Source organism: Vicugna pacos, chromosome 11 (genome assembly GCF_048564905.1).
Source record: "Vicugna pacos chromosome 11, VicPac4, whole genome shotgun sequence".
Taxonomy (NCBI): Eukaryota; Metazoa; Chordata; class Mammalia; order Artiodactyla; family Camelidae; genus Vicugna; species Vicugna pacos.
In genome coordinates, this window is record NC_132997.1 from 75420814 (window position 1) to 75442508 (window position 21695).

Consider the following 21695-nt stretch of genomic DNA (forward strand, 5'->3'; position numbering starts at 1 on the left):
TTTGCATATACACACGCATTTTTCTAAGAAAATCAACAGTTTTCTTCAGAATTGTAAAATGATTGGTTACCTTAAAAAGTACCTTAAACCCAAAGAAATAGCATTGGAGATTTGGCTCCTATTGTAAAAATGGATAAGGATCTGGGAAATCTCTTAACACCTGGAGGTCTTTTCTGGGATTTTGAGCCCTGCCAGCCCATAGTCTGCCCACTCAAGAGGCTGGTTTTCTCAAGCACTGAAAGATTGCTGCTGGTGGTGACACTACTGATTTTGCCCTGTCTGGAACAGAGGCTTGAAGCTCTCCTTATGGCAAAACTCAGCTTTTCATGAAATAAAAAAATCCCCCATGTCACAGGGAAATCACCATCTCTTTATGCAGCACTTGCCAAATACCCAGTAAGGAATGACATTTTCCAAACCCGGCTGGTCACCTTCCTCCTTGCCCTCCTCTCAGTCTGTTAGGCTAACCTCAAATCTACAAAATTACCCACACAGAACAGGAAATGCAAATGTTACAGTTCTCATAACGCTTGGCCACATTTTTCATGTGATTCACATTAAAGCATCTTATGTAAAAGTTGGACAAGTACTGAAAAAAATCATACTAATTACACACAATGTAAATGAAATTTTTCAAATGATAGGAAATCTGAATTCCTTGACATTTATAGGCCAAGTTTAGAACTTTAACAGAACTGTTTGTTGGTGGTGGTTCTTTTGTTACTCTCAACTTTGTTTCCTTTTATTTATATGAAATAAAGCAGGAAGAGAGAAAAAAAAGGTGGGGGTTTGGGGGAAATGACAGGAAACAGCCATCCACCTCCACACTAAAATACCAGCAGAAAACCACAGTTATGCTGCCATCTAACAACAATATATTCTGTTTAGGAAACTCCCTGATCCCAGAAACAGCCATGTAACTCTAGACAATAATGAAATTAAATCCTGCACATGCTCAAAACCATCCTCCCTAGCTTCTAACGACATAAATTTTTTTTCTTCTCTTTGCTTTCTTAAACTCTGTGAGATTTTTGTTCCTTAGAAAGGAGCCTAACTATAGCTTTCAGAGAATTTGGTGATGGTGGTGATGGTGAGCACAGGCCTGGTAGTATAAGTTTATCAGAACCTCCTGTTTCAGCTGCCATAAGTTTGGGAGCTGGGATAAGAGTGCTTGACCATTTTTTATCAGAAAGGAGAAAGCAGACACTTTTCTCAAGGAGAACAAATGTCTGTCAGGGTAAATGATCCACGCAGAGCACTCAGCCCTTTCTTGTGTAGCAGTAGCTATAGTCACTCTCAATTTGCCATCGAGAGACTAGTTATTTCTAAACTTCTTAAGAGGAAAGATTTAAGCTGGTCTTGAAATCATACAAATGCATTCAATTTTACTTTGCAGACCTTCAAAGGGTGTCTCTTGCTTAATTTTTCAAAGAGTAAGTAAATACTAAGTAATAGTAATAACAATAACTTTTGTACTGAGATCAAGTTTGCAACGTGTTGCTTACAAAGATTACTTGAGAGGAGAAAAGTAGAATTATTTATATTACCCAAAACTGAAGTTTGGAGATGACTGAATATGTGTATGATTTTCCCAGATGCTATCAGGTAGGTTTACCCCTGGAAGTCAGAGTTCTGATGATGGTAAATATAACAATGGTTCTATGAGATCTTGGGATCCAGTCACCTGTGAGGTTGCCATGTTCTGTAATCCTAGAATCCAAACTCCCAAATGAATATAATTAACACTCCATGTAATCTGAGGAACACAATCAAACAGACGTGCTCGCTGCACAAAGTAAGTCTGAAAGTCAAACATCCACACTGAGGTAATACAGCTCTCAAAGGGATCAAATGACACCAGAGACAAATGTATCAAGTTGCTGTGGCAACTGATCCAAAGTGTGGTCCAGCTGTTCCCAGTCTGTTTTCCCAACATCAGAGGCGATTCACTCAAGGCAAACCATATAAATACCTCCTTACTCATAAAAAAAAGACATTCTCTGACTTGTACGCCAGATTGTTCATCTCCTCAGGCCATGGTCTGCCTTTCTCCATTTGCTCTTGTCTTCTGCTCATCAGAGTAGGATTTGGGGAGAATCCTGCCAACAATTACACTTGGATTCCCTCATTCAACAGAAAGGCAGGTTACCTCAGAAGGGAGCATGTGATTCATCCACCACAGCCACACACAAACTCAATTATCATCTTCTAGGCCTGCTTCTTTGGACCAGTTATTTATATTCAAACTGCCTGGGCAAATGCTTGCAAAGTGGTTCAAATAGAAGCTGATCTACTTATTTTTTTTCTCTATAAAATAGATTATGAAATATACCCATTAAAAAGAACTTATGTGGGAAAAAGTGTAGTGGAAGGAGTCTGGACTCTGAACAGACCTCAGTTAAATCCTGGATCACCATTTACTTGCTGTGAGTATTTAGACAAGTTACCTGCTTTCTCTGATGCTTACTTTATTCATCTGAGGAAAACAGTGTTAAGATATCTTTCTTGTCAAGGCAGTCTTCTCTGACTTTAATATGCATGTGAAACACCTGGGGACCTTATTAGAACACAGATTCTGACTCAGTAACTGGTGTGGGGTGAGGCCCATAAGTCTTCATTTCTTTTTTTTTTTTTTTACATTTTTTAATTGAGTAATAGTCATTTTACAATGTTGTGTCAAATTCCAGTGTAGAGCACAATTTTTCAGTTATACATGAACATACATAAATTCATTGTCACATTTTTTTTTTGCTGTGAGCTACCACAAGATCTTATATGTATTTCCCTGTGCTATACAGTATAATCTTGTTTATCTATTCTACATTTTAAAATCCCAGTCTGTCCCTTCCCACCCCCTGCCCCATTGGCAACCACAAGTTTATATTCTATGTCTATGTCTATGAGTCTGTTTCTGTTTTGTATTTATGGTTTTTTGTTTGTTTGTTTGTTTTTTAGATTCCACATATGAGTGATCTCATATGGTATATTTCTTTCTCTTTCTGGCTTACTTCACTTAGAATGACATTCTCCAGGAACATCCATGTTGCTGCAAATGGCATTATGTTGTCAGGTTTTGTGGCTGAACAGTATTCCATTGTATAAATATAGCACAGCTTCTTTATCCAGTCATCTGTTGCTGGACATTTAGGCTGTTTCCATGTCTTGGCTATTGTAAATAGTGCTGCTGTGAACATTAGGGTGCAGGTGTCATTTTGAAGTAGGGTTCCTTCTGGATATATGCCCAGGAGTGGGATTCCTAGGTCATACGGTAAGTCTATTTCTAGTCTTTTGAGGAATCTCCATACTGTTTTCCACAGTGGCTTTCCTTGCTTCCCTCTCCCATTCTTACTGATTTAGATGTCTTCATTTACAATTTTGTGTTTATTCTATTTGTGATTCATGGTAGTTATCACCTTTCCAGTTATGAGTTTCTCATTTTTGTAGCATCCTGCTTCTTTTCTACTTACAGTAGACCTGTCAATATTTCTTTTAGCATGGGTTAAGTGTTGCTAAATTCTTTTAGCTTTTGCTTGTTTGTGAAGGTCTTTATCTCTCCTTCTAGTTTAAAGGATAGCCTTGCTGGATAAAGTATCCTAGGCTGCATCTTTTTTTCATTCAGGACTTTGAATATATCTTGCCACTCCCTTCTGGCCTGTAGTGTTTGTGTAGAGAAGTCAGCTGAGAGCCTTATGGGGGGTTCCCTTGTAACTCACTCTTTGTTTTTCTCTTGCTGCCTTTAGGATCATTTCTTTATCCTTGACTCTGGCCATCTTGATTATGATATGTCTTGGTGTGGGTCTGTTTGGGTTCTTCCTGTTTGGGACCCTCTGAGCCTCCTGTACTTGGATATCTGATTCCTTCTTTAGGTTTGGGAAGTTTTCAGTCATGATTTCTTCAAATACCTTTTCAATCCCCTTTGATCTTTCTTCCTCTTCTGGAACCCCTATTATGTGTAGATTGGTATGCTTTATATTATCCTATAGGTTCCTTATATTGTTTTCAATTTGTTTTTCTCTCAGCTGTTCTGATTGGGTGCTTTCTGTTGTTCTATCTTCTAGGTCACTTATTCATTCCTCTGCATTATCTAGCCTGCTTTGTACAGCCTTTAGGTCAGCTCTCATCTCAGCAAATGAGTTTACTAATTCTACTTGGTTCTTCTTTATAGCCTCTACTTCACTTATGACATTTTTTATATCTCTAAACACTATTTCTTTTAGTTCCTTCAGTACTTTGATCACTCCTTTTTTGAAATCTTGATCTAGTAGGCCTTCAATGTCTATTTCCTTGATCATACTTTCAGGGGATTTCTCTTGCTATTTTAATTGGGAGTGGTTCCTCTGCTTCTTCATCTTGCTCATATCTCTCTGGCACTGTGGCTGGTGGGCGGGCGGGTCACTCCCCTTCCCTCTGCCGTAGTCAGATGCTTCGCTCAGGCAAGTAAGTGGGTGGATCGCGCCCCCTCCAGCACTGTGGTCAGCTGCTGCGTTCCTGCCAGGAAGGTGTGCAGCTGCCCACCCTCTCCCAGCGCCAGTTGCTCCGCTGCTCTGTGCAGCTGCCCGCTCTGCCTCGGGTCGGCGCTCTGTAGGTCAGCTCAGGGAAGACCGCAGAACAGTCCCGCCCCTGCTCTGTGCCAAATCTCACCTCCTTGTTTTCTCTTGGTGGTGCGAGTTCTCTGAGGCACCAGGGCAGAAAGATCCTATCTGCCTCGGGCTGTAAACAAGTCTCAGTCCTGCCTAGGAAGTTGCAGAGCCCCCAGGTGCAGATTCAGATCTCCACCCTGCCCCTCTCTGGACGTTGTGCACAGGAGGAGATGGCGGCTGTGGCTGTGCCCTGCCTCTCTTCTCTTGAGAAGCACCAGTAATGGCACCATGGTCTGAGGACACAAAGGCTACGGCGCCACTCCCCTCAGGGCACACCAGCCATGTTGCTTTGCTTTTTCCCGCAATTTATGGGGGACCGAGGTTGTTCTGCTCCATATCCCCTCCCAGCCACTGTGCGCAGCCCCCTGCAGTCCCCCAGGGCTGCCTCAGTGCAGCTGCCCCAGTCCTCTGCCCAGCTCGGGTGGCCTGTCTTGGCCCCAGCTGCCAGCTCGCATCTTGGGCTGGGTATCGTGGGAACTCTTTATGCCCATTTAACTTAGTTCCGTCGATCAAGGGCTGCTGGGGGCAGATCTGAGCCTCCGAGTCTCCCCATTCATCCCACTGGCCTCTCCGTTGGAGGGGGGAGACCCAGTGAATGAACACCAGTCCTCCTTTGCTGCTCCCTCCCTGAAGGACCATCCTGAACTGTTTTGCTTTTTCTTCTTTCTTTTTTCCTTTACTCCTACCAGATTTTTGGCGTCTTTGTCTTTTGAAGAGGGCGATGTTCTGTCAGAGTTCGGCAGCTGCTCTGGTTGGCTGAGAGGGTCCATAGATGTGAGTTTTGGTGTATTTGTGGGAGAGTGTGAGCTACAAGCGTCCTTCTACTCCACCATCTTGCTTCTCTCCCACAAAAGTCTGCATTTCTAACAACTCCCAGGTGATGCTGTTGCTGCTGGTCTGCATCACAGCTTGAGTAGCAAGGTAGTCAGGTCTTTCAAGGATTTAATTTTCTATAAAGCAGCTACAACATATCTGGCAGATGGAAGGCTTTCAGTTAGTGCTCTCCCCTTTAATTTTCATCACCCTCATCCTACACAATATATTACATAAAACACTATGTATACAGAGTTCCAATTCCTCTGAGGATTTTCAGTTTGAGACAGCCAAAATGGAATTCTAATAACATAAAATCTCCATTCTTTTCTTCTAAAATGAAAAGAAACATGGAAAGGAAAAATGGTTAAATTGGCTGGGACTATTGGAAAGTCCTCACTAGAAGATGCTTGTGCTTTTGACCATAGCAACCTTTCAGATAACAACCACTGAGAGATTGATAAAGCAACTGAATACATGCGAACAGTGGTCACAGCTCCCATTTAGCTTCAAAATATTTTTAATATGATACAGCTTACACCTTTTCATGACTCTTGCTGAGGAAGTAAATTATTCAGGGATAATAAATATATTTTTTCATCTCAAAGTAGTATATATAAAAGTCAAAATATGTACAAAGGAAAACAGCAATTTCAAAAAGGCACCATTCTATTCATATGCTATGTGGATCATTTTGAGAGATTCTACAACATAGTGAATGTTTAGAAATGTGACTTTCATAAAAATGATAAATAATAATTATAAACAAAACTTACTAAACACTCATGATTTTAAGTACTAAATAAAGGCTTTACATGGATCTTTCCATTTATCTTCAAAACAATCCTACGTGTAGGAACTAATATGACATCTAAGACCCACTCCCACCTTGGAGCCTTTGATTTAGCTGCTCCCTCTGCCTGGAACACACTTTCTCAGGGTATCAGCTTAGCTAACTCCCTCAACTCATTCACATCTTTGCTCAAATCTCACCTTCTCAAAGATTATTCTGTTTAACCCTGCAGTCTGCCCTCCTCCTTCCAGTGCTTTCCTTATTCCAAATTTTGACCTTCTAACACACCATATAATTTGCTTGTTATATTCATTGTTTATTGTCTTTCTAACTACTCATCTCTTTCCCACCAACCCCCACTTTCTCTCCAGAATGTAAGCTCTATAAGGGCAGGGATTTTTGTCTGTTTTGATTACAAATCTATCGCAGATACTCGGAACAGTGCTTAATGCAGAGTAAACACTCGGTAAATATTGTTTTGAATGAATGGTTATTTTACAGATGCAAAAACTGAGACAGTGCAGTTAAATGACTTGTACAATATAAGTAAGCATTAGAGCCAGAATGCAAAACCAGACAGTCTTACTCCATACTAGTGCAACACTTGTTTAACAAAAGAATAAAGAAAGTGAAAATTGGTAACTTCTAAGACTAAGCTGGCATCCAGACCTTTTGAATTCCCATGCAGTTACAGAATGGATAGATATAACCAGCTGGCACCTCTCCAGGGTAAGCTCTAGGATGACTGAGACATGGACAATTGGCACCTGGTACAAAGATAGAATGGTGATCTTAGAATTTCAAGCCTAGTAAGTCTCCAAAAGCAGCCCATTTAATATCTATACAGTTAGCAGGTGCCCTTGATGTAATGCATAAAATGTGCTTGGGTAGCGATAATGAATGGCAGATGTTATTAGCCACGTGCAAGGCTGTGGACCAGCATTTCTTAAACTTTCCCTCCTTAGGCAGAGGAGACACACGTGGGAACCTGGAGATAATGCTAGCCTTCTTTGGAATTGTGTGTATATATGTACACTCTGAAATGGAAAGGGAGCCCACTCTCTATTGCCCAAATCAACAGTAGACACTTGAGATAGCTTTCCTAGGAGTGACTGAAGTAAAGGGAGCCACTAATGGAGACTATGCAGCTTTCAGAATTAGACTGAGAAGAAAGCTATAAGAATCCCTTGGGCCAATGATAAGGAGCCCACCACCTGGGTCACAGGTGTTATTATGCCTCATTTACAAAATTGGGGCTCAATGAGGTGCTGAGCAACTTGTCCAAGGTCACGCAGACAGTAGGTGCTAAGGAACTCAACTCAAGTCTGTTAGACAGCAAAACCTATGCTCTGGATCACTTCTGTAAAGAACTTAGCACAGAGCTTGACTACAGAAGATGCTCAGTTAAAATAAAATACACCCTTAGAGGTGTGTGTGTATAATCTTTACTTTCTCAGAACAAAGAACTCTTTGATTCTTCAATACTCTTTTAGAAAGTTCTTTTTCTCTCTTCCTTTTTCTCTAATTCTTTTGCAGCCAAGCTCCATATGTCATTTATGGCTTCCTTCCCTCCTTATCCATTTCTTTTTAAATCCTCTGCAGCAGATATTTGTCTAGGCATAGCTCTCTGTGGGGCCCACAAAGATTTTCTTCAGTTGTCATCCTTACTTCCTCCACCATGAGCAACTCTCTCTTTCCACCTTCTCTCTCAGAAAAAGAATAGGCGTGGCTTACAGAAGTGATCACTAGAAGGATAAACCCTTTGGTTAACTAGAAGTCCACTAAACAACCCAGGGGAAGAATCTTGTCTCTTTTTTTTCCCCTCATCTATCTTTAACATCTAGCACAGTGCCTAATCTAGTAGGTGCTCAATAAATATCTCTTGAATGAATTAACAAATAAAACATAACAGGGTTACCCCATAGAAACACCCAGTTTCCTCCTTTGGCTGAAAATACCATAAGCAAAAGACATGAAGCATCTATAGAGTGCTATAAAAATGCTCAGTAATAGAATATGTGCTAAAATCTGTATTTTCTATAGTGAGACACTTTCATAAACAGAGAGACTGAGAGGGATCACAGAAATATAGACAGGGAAGGAAGAAGGTTAACTCGTATTTTGTGAGGACTCAGTATATTGTGTACACTGTGCAAGTGCTTTTCATGCATTACCTCATTTAGTCTTCAGAATAGTTTTGTGAAGTAGACATTAACCTTACTTTATTGATGGGAAAACTGAGCTCTGAATGATTTACTTTCTCCTCAAGGCCACAAACCTACTAAGGGTCAGAGAGATTCTGTCCAGGCCTGTTTGACTTCAAAGCCCTGGTTCTTTCTACCAAACCATAATGTGTAGCTCTATCGGTTCTTTACTTCCAAAACAGTGTTTTAAATGTTTCAGTACTCTTGTGAATCACATTTTTAAGTCTTTTTTCAATTTTTTTTCTAAATAGGGTCCACATTTTGTTAGCACCCTTTTCTCTGAAATTGAGTATCTACGTGATGAATTCTTTCAGCTTTTTCTTTGAAGCAGAATCTTAGCTTAACAAGTTATTCTAATGTCCTATTACCCTGGGAATGTTCATGAATTTTCAATAGATGCGATTCTCAGAGTCATTTTTGCTCACATTTACTTATATTGTGGGCATATCCATAGTTGCTCTTGCAATGACTTTTTTAAAATGTTCATTTTTATGCTTTTAAATATAGCTAAAAATTTAAATTATAAAATTGATCTATGTACTAAGCTACAGCTGTAGTATACCCATCATATATCGTTTTCCTGCAACAGCAGATGTGAGGAATAATGTATATAAGTGCAGACTAAGACCGAAGAGAGAAAAAATGCTGACTTTTATATAAGAGAAAAACTTATTGAAAATTAGATGACTTGAAGTTCTGACTCTGACTATAAGGGGCAGGAATTTTCTAAAGGCTAATTCCCAGGACAATTTTTCTTACATCTTTTCTCCTATCCACATGTCAGAAGAGAAGCTACTGAAGAAAGTTTTATGCCAAAAAATTCAGGATGAATGTATTCTTAGAAATCAGGAAGTTATCTTTTGTGGCTGTGGTTCTCAAACTTTAGAGCACATCAGATTGCCTGGAGAGCATATTAGAACACAGATTGTTGGGTCCTGGTTGGTGGGTCTGAGATGGGGCTTGAGAATTTGCATTTCCAGCAAGCTCCAGGGTGATGCTGCTGCTGCTGCTGCTGCTGCTGGTCTAAAAGCCATATGCTGAGTGTGCTCTCCAGAATTTAAGTGCCCAGAGGCTACTGATGCTCAGTCAGAAGGCTCCAGGGTAGTAGTTCCTAACCCTCACTAAATGGCAGAATCACCTAATGAACTTCTTCAAAATACTAATGTCTGGGGCACAGCCAGAGATTTTTTTATTATGTTCCTCTCTGGTGAGGCCCAGGCATTGGGAACTTCTGGGTTTGCCTAACTTGATAAATATTAAAATCGATTTCATATTTTTAAAATTCATTTTTAAATTCTGCCTTATTAAAAATAATCCTAGAGGAACAAAAAAGCAGACAGCAGGATTACAGGTTAAACATGGTGGTTTAAAAACAAGCATTTACTAAGCTCCCTCTCAAAACCCCACTAAAACAATGGTAATGGGAAAAAAGAAAGAAAGAGAGAAAGAGAGAAATAAAGAAACAAAGAAAGAAAGAAAAGCAAAGAAAGAAGCAAAAGAAGAAAAAAGCATTAACCCAGAAGGTCTAAGAGAATAGGACAGGAAAACACGATAAAAATGTTAATACGGGAAAACAGCAGGTAAAGTGATAACTGACCTAACTGACCAGAGGAGGCTGAATTCTATACCTGTGAATCCTTTTAGGGAAACCTAAAAGCCAGCTGCTTCTTGCTGTGGAACCCCAGAAAGCCTCAGGAGATGGAAGCACTGGGTACCTTTGAGAATGGGGGAGGTAGGAGGGTTGAAACAAAAGAATTGAGAAGCATCTAGGCCCCCTAGTAGATCCCTACCCTCACTCTGTATCAGTGGTTATTACAGTGTGGTCCAGGGACTCCTGGGAGTCCCCAAGACTGTTTCAGGAGTCCATGAGATCAAAGCTATTTTGTTAATAACACTGAGATAATTACTTGCTATTTTTACTCTCATTTTCTCACAAATATACAGTTGGCTTTTCCAGAGTCTACATAACATGTAACAATGTCATTGCTCTGACAACTAATGGAATATATCCTTATATATGCTTGTTTTCTAGACTGTTCTAAGGTATGAGTTTGGGGTATAAATATGGATGTTTTCAAAGGTTAACTCAGTTTGTTCTCAATACTTCTACTCTGTGCTACAAGTTATTTTCTGTTATACCTGCAATGATCTGCGTAACCATATCCAATAAGTTATTTTGACATTCTAATTTTTTCTTACACCTGTGTAAAAGTAAGAACATTTTGTTGTCTTATTTTGCAATACTATTTTAAAAGTATTTTGAAGACTTTCCTAGATTTAGAAGTCTTCAAAATAATTTTAAATTTAGAAAAGCACCTTAGCCTGCATTGGGTAGAAAGGTACACAAGGTAGCTGGTAGGTAGATAGATAGAGGGTTGTACAGCTGACATTGCTGAATGCCTGCTGGATGAAAAGTCAGTAAAAGTTAGTCAAAGAAATCACCCTAGTGCCACTTCCCAACAATACGGTAACTTGTTAAATTAAAGACATTTAGCTGCAAATACAAAGAGAAAGTTGATATCTCAGGATGTTACTATCTGGATAAATCAACTGACATAGCTTTTTTCTTTTGTCTATCCAACATCAACACCAACTAATCACTGATAATGATCTTATGTGAATGGCATTAAAATACACTTGGTGTATTGGCACTAAACAGAAATGTTTGGCTCTAAATACAAATGGTGATGAAATATATAAAGTGTTATATAATTTATTTGACTCTCATGGTTTGTATTGGAAAAACTATTTGACATTTGGACCAATGGTACAAAAGTGGGCAAAAGAGCTGGCAGCTTAGCACAAATCAAGGCAGGAACGTAAAACTGTGCTAGAGGTCATTGTCATATACTTGAAATAAAACTAAATGTCAGTTTCACTTAATAATTTTCTTGATAAAGTAATAAAATTATAAATCTTATTGAATTTTAACTCCTAAGTATATGTTTTAAAAACATTCTATATGACTAAATGAGAAATATACATAAAAGATTTCACCTCCACAGCAAAGTATGATGATGGTAGTCTTGAGGATAAACACTTACATGATTGTTAGAGTTGCAAATTGAATTGGTTATTTTTTTCATGGAACAACATTTTTACTTGAAAGAGTGACTGACAGACAAATTATGGTTATTCAGACTTGGTTACTTGGAAGATATTTTTCTCAAAAGTGAACCAAAAAAGCCTGTCACTTCAAGGCAAACAACTGATAGAACTTGTTGCTGATTATAAATTTTGAACTGTTAAGTGAAAATTAAAATTTTAGGATATTTTTATCTTCCATCATGAGCTTGTCAACTGTCCAAAACTTAAAAGACTTTCTGATTAGGTCAGGGGTGATAATAAATGAGCTTTTTTGATGTTTCATAATAAAATGTGTCAACATTTGGAAGATCTGAATAACTCAAAACTCAATAAAACAATATTTTCCAAATGCTCAATGCATGATGTTAAAATGATGCATGGGTAAAAGAAATATTCAAAACGCAAGACCAATAGAATTTAATTCATCAGAGTATGAAAAGTTCATTGATAAGGCTCATATTCCACACTGCAACTAACCTTTAAGAAACTATCACTTACTGAATTTTGCTGTAGTATCTGAGAAGAATAGCCACAATAATCTGAATAAGGTTATTCAAATACTCCTCCCCTTTTTTAGCTGCATAACTCTGTGAGGGCAAATTTTCTTCATATTCTTAAACTAAAACAATACATTGCCACAAAACATGGAAGAAGATATAGAATCCACATATCTTCAGTTAAGCTAGGTATTAAAGAGATTTCCAAGAACACAAAATAATGCCACTCTTCTCGCTAACTTTCTTGGGTTTTTGGAAAACATAGTTATTTTATAAAAATACATTATTTGTGGTAAAACACAATGAATTCATTATTTTAAAATAAATATTTTTAAAATTTCTGTTTTAATTCTAATATAGTAATATCTATAAATGTGATCTATTACCCTACATAGATGAGAAACTGCCCCATTTCCAAGACAGTAGAATACTCGAGGTTGAGCTTGAGTCAAGTCCACCAAACATAGTTGTGGAGGCAACTATGGTGAAAACAAAAAGATTAAGTGAAAGGCTACATACTAAACAATGAGATATCCAGTTCCTTTCTTAGATGTAAGGATGCTAGTAGATTTACACTTCCAAGCTGGCAGAAGAGAGCATTCTTCTCTGGGAAAACTAAATTGTGCAAGAGAAAAGACCAATAGATATGGATAGCTAGAGCCCTCTAATGTAATAACCTAGGCATATTATCCTACAAACACTCCCCACTAGTTGAGAAGAAATGTCCATGAACAAAAAGCATCCAATCAGCTTTTCATGCCTCTTTCTTAAATAGGAATAGAGACCTAAGAATCAATTGACATTTGAGGAAAATCTTTAATATGAAGGTTATAAAACAAAATAAAGAAATGGGGGAAGGAGGGAAGAACAGAGAGGGAAAAGTTTAATGGAGAAACCATAAGAAAACCTTTGGAGAAAGAAAGAGTGAGGAAGGGATGGAAGAAGGAAGGAAGGGAGGAAGAAAAAGAAGAGAGAGGGAAGGAAAAAAAAGAAGAAATAAAATAAATAAATACAACTATAATTGATACCTTCAAAGAGAAAAAAGAAGATATTACATCCAGAAACATGAAAAGAAGCTATAAGAAGCCATGAAAAGGAAGTTTTGAGGAATAAAAGGAGTTTTTGGAAATTAGAAATATGATAACAGAAAAGAAAATTTCAACAGAAAATTTATATGATTAAGGAGATTCATCAGAAAACAGAAGAAAAAAGGGAGAAAAATATGGAAAAATTAGACTATTATTTGAAGAGTTCTAATGTCTGACTAGTGGAAGTTCCAGAGAAAGAGAAAGAGAAAGAGAGAGAAAGAGAGAGCACACACAAAAATAAAAAGAAGAAAATTATCAAAGAAAAAGTTCAGAAAAATTTCCTTAAACGCAGGGCATGAACTTCAGATTGAGAGAATCCACCACATACTTAGTACACAGAATAACGAGTCATGTAAAGGATCACTGAGGACAAAAAGAAGATCTTAAAAGTACCAAGAGAGAAAAAACAGGGCAAATAAAAGGACCGGAAATTTAAAAAGCATCACATTTCTCAACAGTTACAAGGAATGTGAGAAAAAAATGGAGCCAAAGCATCAAAATCCGAGGGAAATATGTATTCATCCAAAATATAAATCAAACTCTAATACAAGGTCTCAACATGTTTACCTCTCATTTATCTTTTCTCAGGAAGTTCTTGGGAAAAAATGTTCCACCAAAATGAGGGAGTAAACCTCAAAAAAAGGCATGGATCCAACAAATAAGAGAGTCAAAAAGAATCCCTAGGATGATGGTGAAGGGAAATCCCAGGACAACAGCTGTGCAGGAAGCACGGAGATCAACCAATCCAGATGGGACCCGAGGAGAGACTGCTCCAGGAGAGCATCTCCAAGGACAGGATGAAACTGATGGCTACCTGGGGTGTTTGCACAGAGAGAAAGATTTACCCTTCTGGTACAGCATTTGGGGATGAATTAGGGAAAGATTAATAGGAAACTAGACAAATGAAAAAGAGATAGGTATTAACTGCAGGGAAAACAAAAAGTTGTGAAAGAAAGAAAATGTAAACATTGTACACATTTTCTTCTCTGAATCATATTTACATAGTAATAAAAATGTGGAGTACTGAATTCTAATCTGGCCAATAGTTAAGATATAAAATATTGGAGAATGGGGAAAGATAAGTATGTTTCAGTGTGTGAAGAGTTACGTAGATATGAAAGGTAAATTCTCATCTTCCATAGTAGGAAATAAATTGATAGTATTTGAATCGGAAAAAAATTTAAAATAGCAACAGACTGCTATTTAGAAACAAATAAAAGAAATGACTAAAATTGTGATTATTGCTTCTGGAGAGGGGGAGTTAGGGGTGGGAAAGGTGGAGTTGGGTACTGATGGTTTCTATTACAAACAAAAATGCTTATTACAGAAAAATTGGAAACTACAGAAAAGTAAAAATGAGCACAAAAGCATCCCTATACTCCCTACATCTAAATATTACACTATTAATGTATTAGTGCCTTTTCTTTGCGTTTACATGCATTTTTATATTATTGAGGTATGAATTACATATTTTATTTTATTCACTTAACAAAAGCATCTTCCTGTTTATTAATATTTTATTATGAAAATTTTCAGAGACAAATGGAAAGAATTGTATAGTGAAAACCATAAATCCACCACCTAGGTTCTACAATTAACATTTTACTATATTTGCTCTATCACACATTTATCAATCTATCTATTGCCCTAACCATCCGTTGATCCATTTTATGTTTTGAGGCTTTTCAAAGTAAGTTGCAGATTTTGGTACACTTCATCCTAAACACTTCATCAGTCATACCATTAACTAGGGTTCTATATCTGTTTGCTGTTCTTTTTCTTAAGTAAATTTTATATATAATGATATGCACAAAGCATGTGTATCATTTGATGAATTTTGACAAATGAATACATACTCTTGTGTAAGCCAAATGCCCATCAAAATGCAGAACATTACAGTTACCCCCAAAAATTCCCTCTTGCGTCTTTCCCTCTCAATCCATATCTTTACTTTCTACACCCACAGAGGCAGTCAATTATCTAATTTTAAAAATCTATTCCAGAATGTCATATAATTAGAATAACACAAATGTGCTGTTTTATATAAGGGTTTTTTTTCACTTAGCATAATGATTTTGAGACTCATCCATGCTGTGGAGTGTATAATTAGGTTGTTTTTTGATTGTGCTGAGTGTCATTCTTTTACATGAATATACAACAGTTTGTTTAAACTATTCTCTTGTTGATGGACACCTGGGCTGTTTCTAGTTTATGATGATTATTAATAAAACTGCCATGAATGTTCTCATAAAGTTTTTCTTGTGGCATACTTTCATTTCCTTTGGGTAAATACCTAGCAATGGAATTGCTTTGTCATAGAATAGGTATATATTTAGTTATATAAGAAATTGCCAGATTTTCCAAAATGAACCAGATATATCAAAAGGATATTAAGAATTTTTAACGTGTCATTTTTTGGTAAGTTGTGTTTTTCAAGGACTTTGTCTATTTCAATGTCAAATTTGTTGATAGAAAGTTGTTCATAATATTCCCTTACGATACTTCTAGTGTCTGCGTGATCTATAATGAGAATCCGTCTTTCTTTTTTTAATTTTAATTTTTTTATTCAGGTATAGTCAATTTACAATATTGTGTTAATTTCAAGAATCCCTCTTTCATTCCTGATGCTGGCAATTTATGTTCTTTCTTTCACATTCTCTTTTAACTACTCTTAATTACTGAAAGAGATGCTTTTAAATCTCCAACTAGACAGCAGATTTGTCTATATTTCCCCCTTTGGTTCTGTTAGTTTTTTCTTTGCATATTTGGAATCTCTTTATTGGGTATTGTAGTAGTTTTCTATTGCTTCTATAAACAAATTACCACAAACAGTGGCTTAAAACAATCCAAGTTTATTATCTCATAGTTCTGTAGCTTAGCAATTAACATGGGTCTCATTGGGTTAAAATCAAAGTATTGGGAGGGCTGTCTTCCTTCTGGAAGTGCTAGGGAAGGACCCATTCCCTTGACTTTTCCAGCTTCTAAAGCTGCCCACATTCCTTGGTTTATGGCCCCCTTCTTAGATCTTCAAATCCAATAATAGTGGGTCAAGTTCTACTCATTACCATACCACTCTGACTTCCACTTCTGTGGTTAAATCTTCATATGCCTCCTCTTTTCTGACTCACTCTTCCACTCTAATGGTAGGTTTGTTCCTTCTGGATAATCCATGATAACTTCCCTACTCTAGGTAAGCACTCTGAGTTCTACCTCCAATCTTAATTCTAGTAATACAATTTGTACCCTTACTTTTCACAGTCTTCTTAGAGTAAATATTGTATTATTTCACATAAAAAACAACAACAACAGTTTAATTCTATTTACAGCCTCTCCCTTCATCATCCTTTGTGGTATTATTGCCATATATTTTTGCATCTATATATGTTATAAACCCCATAATACAGTGTTATGTTTTTTGCATTAGAGTCAGGTTTTTAAAAGAAATTAAGAGAAAAAATATTCATCTATAAATTTACAGTTTCCAAAGTATTTCATTATTTTTTGAAATCCAATTTACTTTCTGATGTTATTTCTATCTGAAGAAATTCCTTTAGTATTTCTTGTGGCATAGGTTTGCTGGCTTTCACTCATCAAAAAAATCTTTTTTTTCAAACTTTCATTTTAAAAGAATATTTTTCTATATAGAAAATTTTGACTTGACTTTTTTTTTAGTCCTTTAAAGATGCTGTTTCATTGTCTTCTGTCCTCCATTGTTTCTGATGTCAAGTTAGCCATCATTTGTATATTTGTTCTCTATGTGAAATGTCATTATCTGAATACTTTTGAAGATTTTCTCCATGCTTTTTATTCTCAACAATTTCCCTATTATGTCCAGGTATGATTTTCCTTGTATTTATCCTTCTTAGGGCTTGCCTGACTTCTTGGTTCTGTAAGTGACTTTTCCACCAAATTTGGGAGACTTTCAGCTTCAGTTTCTTCAAAAAAGCCTTTTGCTCCATTCTCTCTCTCTTGTCCTCTGGATTCTAACTGTACAGATATTACTTGATATCGGCAATGAGGTTGCTGAAACTGATAATTTTCTTCCCAATATTTTTTTCTGTTCTTTAATTGTATAATTTCAAATGATCTGTATACAAGTTCACTAATCCTTTCTTCTGTAGTTTCCAGTTTCTTACTAAGCCTAACCAGTGAGACTTTCAATTTAGTTATTCTTTTTTTTTTCACTTTATTTGGTTCTAATTCTAAGGAATTAGAATTTCATTTGGTTCTTTTAAAATGTATATTGTTTCCATGTCACTGCTAATATTTCCCTATGTATTCACTCAATATGGACATTTCCCCTTAATTGTTTGAATATTTGCAATAGCTTCTTTAAAATCCTGGTCAGCCAATTTTATTATCTGAGTCATTTCAGGGTTTCTAGTTATTGCTCATTCTCTTGGCCAAGGGCTGCACTTTCCTATTTATTTCCATGTCTAGTAGTTTTTAAATTCTGTACTGGAAAGTGTGGATGCTATGTTGTAGAGACAGAACAGTGTTGGTTTTGAATCTAGCTGGGAGTTGTGAATTATGAGTGGCTGACCTTGTTCTTGTGACAGCTGCAGTTTAGACTTTGTTAGGGTGAGTCTGTTTTGGTTACACGTTAGACTTAAGGCAAATCTTCAGTCCTGGGATGTAGACTTTACTCCTGAGGCATAACTCTTTAAGTTTTTACTGGAAAGCACAAGATGTTTATCAAGCCCCTCTAAATTTGTGAGATTCAGATTCCAGTCTCTGTCCCTTATGTGGCAGAGAGCAGCTGAAATCTCTGTTCAAACTTTTCAGGCTTCCAGCTGTTGTTTCCTACCAGACTCCTTAGAGTCTCCCTTAAATATGCACATTCTAGGAATCACACAAAGATTTGAAAGGAAGTTTGTATGCATATTTGAGGTTTTGCCCCATAACTCCTTTCTGAGCTTTCCACCTTCTGACTCCTTTTTCCGATACCTCAAACCAGTATGACCATGTATTTCTTTTGAGTTTAAAGCCATCTCATACTGCATGGATTCTTATGTAACCACAAATATCACCAGTGTTAGTCACTTCTTTCAGATTGAAGAAGTTCCTCCAACTTTTGTTGTCTTTTGATCACTCTCATGTGTGTGTGTGTGTGTGTGTGTGTGTGTGTATGTATTTATTTATTGTCCAGATTTATCACTGATATCTGACACAGGCTACTCCATCATTCCTGCAATTGGAACTTCATATCACTAACTCTTTCCAGGTTTTCTGTACGGGTTGGTGAGCAGTACCAATCATCAAGTCATGTATCTCAGTCCTGAAAATCCAAGAGCATGAAAGTCCAAATCAAAATAGTCTAACTATGTAGATTTATTTATTTATGACTTCAGACTTGGAATTCTGGTTGTTCAAGCTTCAAGCTCAACATCCCAGTATTGAATCAATTCTTTTGGCTACCTACAGATAGACGTATGTTGACAAATTCTATGCTCCTTTTCCTTCCTGACAATGACTCTTAATATTCTTTATATTATTAAGAAATTTTCACCTCAGCATTTCACAGGGTTAGAGAAACATGGCATTTGGCTTTAGTTTTCACTGAGTCCTCCTGGCCAGGATTTCTTGGAATTGTTTAATGACTATTCCAAGTCTTGACTGAAAACTATGGCTTTAAGGAATAAATGGTAAATTCCAGGTGCTACTTGTTGTCCCCAAATGAATGCTGATCCTGGAGCCAAAGGAAACACAGCCCCCTGCCTGTTTTGGGGGTATTTTTAGAATAGTTACAAACACATGATATTTATCTTGAGAGATGGCCAATATTTTTAAAATAGCTATTAAACAAACTGTATTTACAAAAAAACCCTGTATTTCTCTTTTATAAAAAAAAAATACTGTACTCATTTCATAGCATTTGTACTATGGAGAGTGCTTGAATAGAGGAGAAAAACTTTCTCTGATCCCTCCCTGTCAGCCATGATAATTGAGCAAGCCTTTCATTCTTACCCATTAATTTTTGTACACTGATCTCATTATTTCTCCCTATAACCACTACAAATTCTTCACTCTTTAGTCTTTATGCTACATCATCCAGATAGCCTTTGGTGAGGGTACTGAAGAGGATTTGAATTTCCTCACTAGAATATAATACTTTCAGTAAAGGATCACTGCCTTGTTACCAAAGCAGTAACAGCTAAGAGAAGCCCTTGGAATGAGACAGATCCAAGTTCAAGTCCAAAGTCTGCCACTAACTGTGTAATCTTTGGTTTTTATACAGCTTTCTCTAAGTTGCAGAAAAATAGAGATAAACACAGTCCTGACCTAATTTGATTATTCTGAGGATCAGATAAGGTAAGTCACATAAAGGTTCTTGCTACATTGTTATTATTATTGTTGTTGTTATTTTCCCCCATAGTAAATGCCCAGTTGCCTAAATATGCACTTGTTGAACTAAATAAGTGCTGTTCTGGCAAAAGAGAAAACACACACAAATGACAAAAACAAGTGTGAGAAAAACAGTAATTGCAAGTTATGATAATAATACTATGGAAAAATGAGCTAAGAAAGAAATTAAAAAGGGAATATATTTTAGATAAGATAATTAGGGAAGGCCTCTTGAAGGAGGTAACATATAAGCTGAGTCTTAAGAGATGAGAAGGAGTCAAGTATCCAAAAAATGAAGACAACAGCATTTCAGGCAGAGGAAATGGCAGGTACAAAGTTCCTGAGGCAGATATGCCTGTGAGCTGTCTACAGACTGAAGGACCTCACCAGTGTGCTGTGATAGAGTGAGGGCAGGATGTCACTAGATGCAATCAGAAGGTAGCAGAGGCCAAACACAAAGGACCTTGTAAGCCAAAGCAGAGAGTTTGGCTTTTGATCTGTGTGCAAAGGGAAGGCATTGAGGGGTTTTAAGCAAGGGAATGACGAGATCCTTAGGCCCACTCAATCCATGACTCACAGAAACAAACTGAAGGAGGATAAGAATTTTTGGAAATATTTGGAACTTGTTTACAGAAACTAAAAGTATAAATGCAGAATACAATATTTTCCACTAGGTTAAAGTTATTGATTGCCAACAACCAAAAATTCTTTAGGAAAACTTAATAAAGATTTCATCCATTTCTCCTTCTTTCATAACTGTCATGAATCCCAAGGGAGTCTGAGAATCACTAAAAAATGAAAGATAGACAAGAGCAGTAAACGTGGTAGGCAGGCAGGGTGAGAATAACTGAGAATGCTGGTCACAGTAGGCGGCTCTGAGGGCCCAAAGTGGAAGCATGTGTCTGAGCTGTTAATATCACATTAGATGAGAGCTGACTTGGAAGATGCTGTGGGATAGATTTTTAACAAAAAGGATGGGCAAGATAAGGTGGGTGAAATACTGTGAGATGCTGGGCATTTCAGCACAAATGCCACAAGGAGACAAAGAAAATTCAAATTTATATACTTGATGATTATTTCATAAGTCAAGCTACCATTAGAGTGGCAAGTCTTTGCCATTACAAGATTTTTTTTCCTGGCAATTATTAGGGTTTTTATCCTCTCTTGAAACTTCTCTCTCTCTTTCTCTCTTTACCTCTGTGTGTGTGTGTGTGTGTGTGTGTGTAGTTTTTTTACTTGCTTCATATTAGTGACTCTCTTGGCACTAATTAAGACCACTGCCATAAATATAATGAAGTGTTTCTATTCCTGAATGATAGTAATTACAGCTATTTACTCTTTTAAGGAATGTTATTCCCAAAGAAAAGCTCAGGGGGAAATGGAGGCATGCTCAAGTTCCCCTTACCTGTTCACTGATGACAGATTAGTTAAAAGTATACATAATAGCTGAGCTTTCCAAAATGTGCCACTAGGTTTGTTTGTTTATTTGTTTCAAAAAGTAAAAGAAAATTTTATTATTATGAGGTAGCATGTATCATAAGGACAGCTTTGGAGTTAGTTTTAACTTTTTTCTTAGAGGATGAAGGATAGCTTATTAAATGTCAGCTGTAAACAGGACTACTCATCTTTCATTTCATAGCAACTGATAATAAGTAAGAGCAAAAATGGTGAATACCTACTGTTGCCAGGTAACTGCATCCACTGTGCTTCCTGCCACCTTCATGAATCTGTAAGGAATAGAAAATACAAAGATATTGCAACTCAAATTAAACCATATCCCCAGGGTTAAAATAAAATAAGCTGAACCATAGATCAGGCCAATCCTTGGGCATCGATCCTTTCTGAGAGGGTCCACAACCATGGCCTATCCATAGCTACTGGAAGTTAAAAGGTACAGAAGGTGAAGGTAATCACACTTTCAGTTCTCCACACATCCTTTGCCACTTGGAAATCAAGACCTCAAGATGGCATTATACCTATGTCTGTCTTTCCAATCCCATGCCTGATGGCACCCACATTGCTTTCCCTGTAATCAAAACTTATCTGTTCCATTTCCTATTCTCTAAGGACTCTGAGATCCACTAGGGAACAAATGATAACATTTCCCAAGGATGACAACACAACAGATGCCTTTGAAAAACCTCAGGTCTCCTTCTACAGAGAGCATATGAAAAGCCAGTTTATTTATACACCTATAAAACAGTATCTAATGTGCCCCAATGATGGGC

At 37.1% G+C, this 21695-nt stretch overlaps 1 protein-coding gene across 2 annotated transcripts in view; it reads right to left on the reverse strand.

Moving 5' to 3' along the window:
* HPSE2 (heparanase 2 (inactive)) overlaps positions 1-21695 on the reverse strand; it is a 569659-nt gene that overhangs the window by 168225 nt on the left and 379739 nt on the right. For both annotated transcript variants that reach the window (XM_006210536.4, XM_015244637.3), the window contains exon 6: positions 21147-21194. In XM_006210536.4, coding sequence (XP_006210598.1) covers positions 21147-21194 — 48 coding nt within the window. The remainder of the gene's footprint in view (positions 1-21146; positions 21195-21695) is intronic.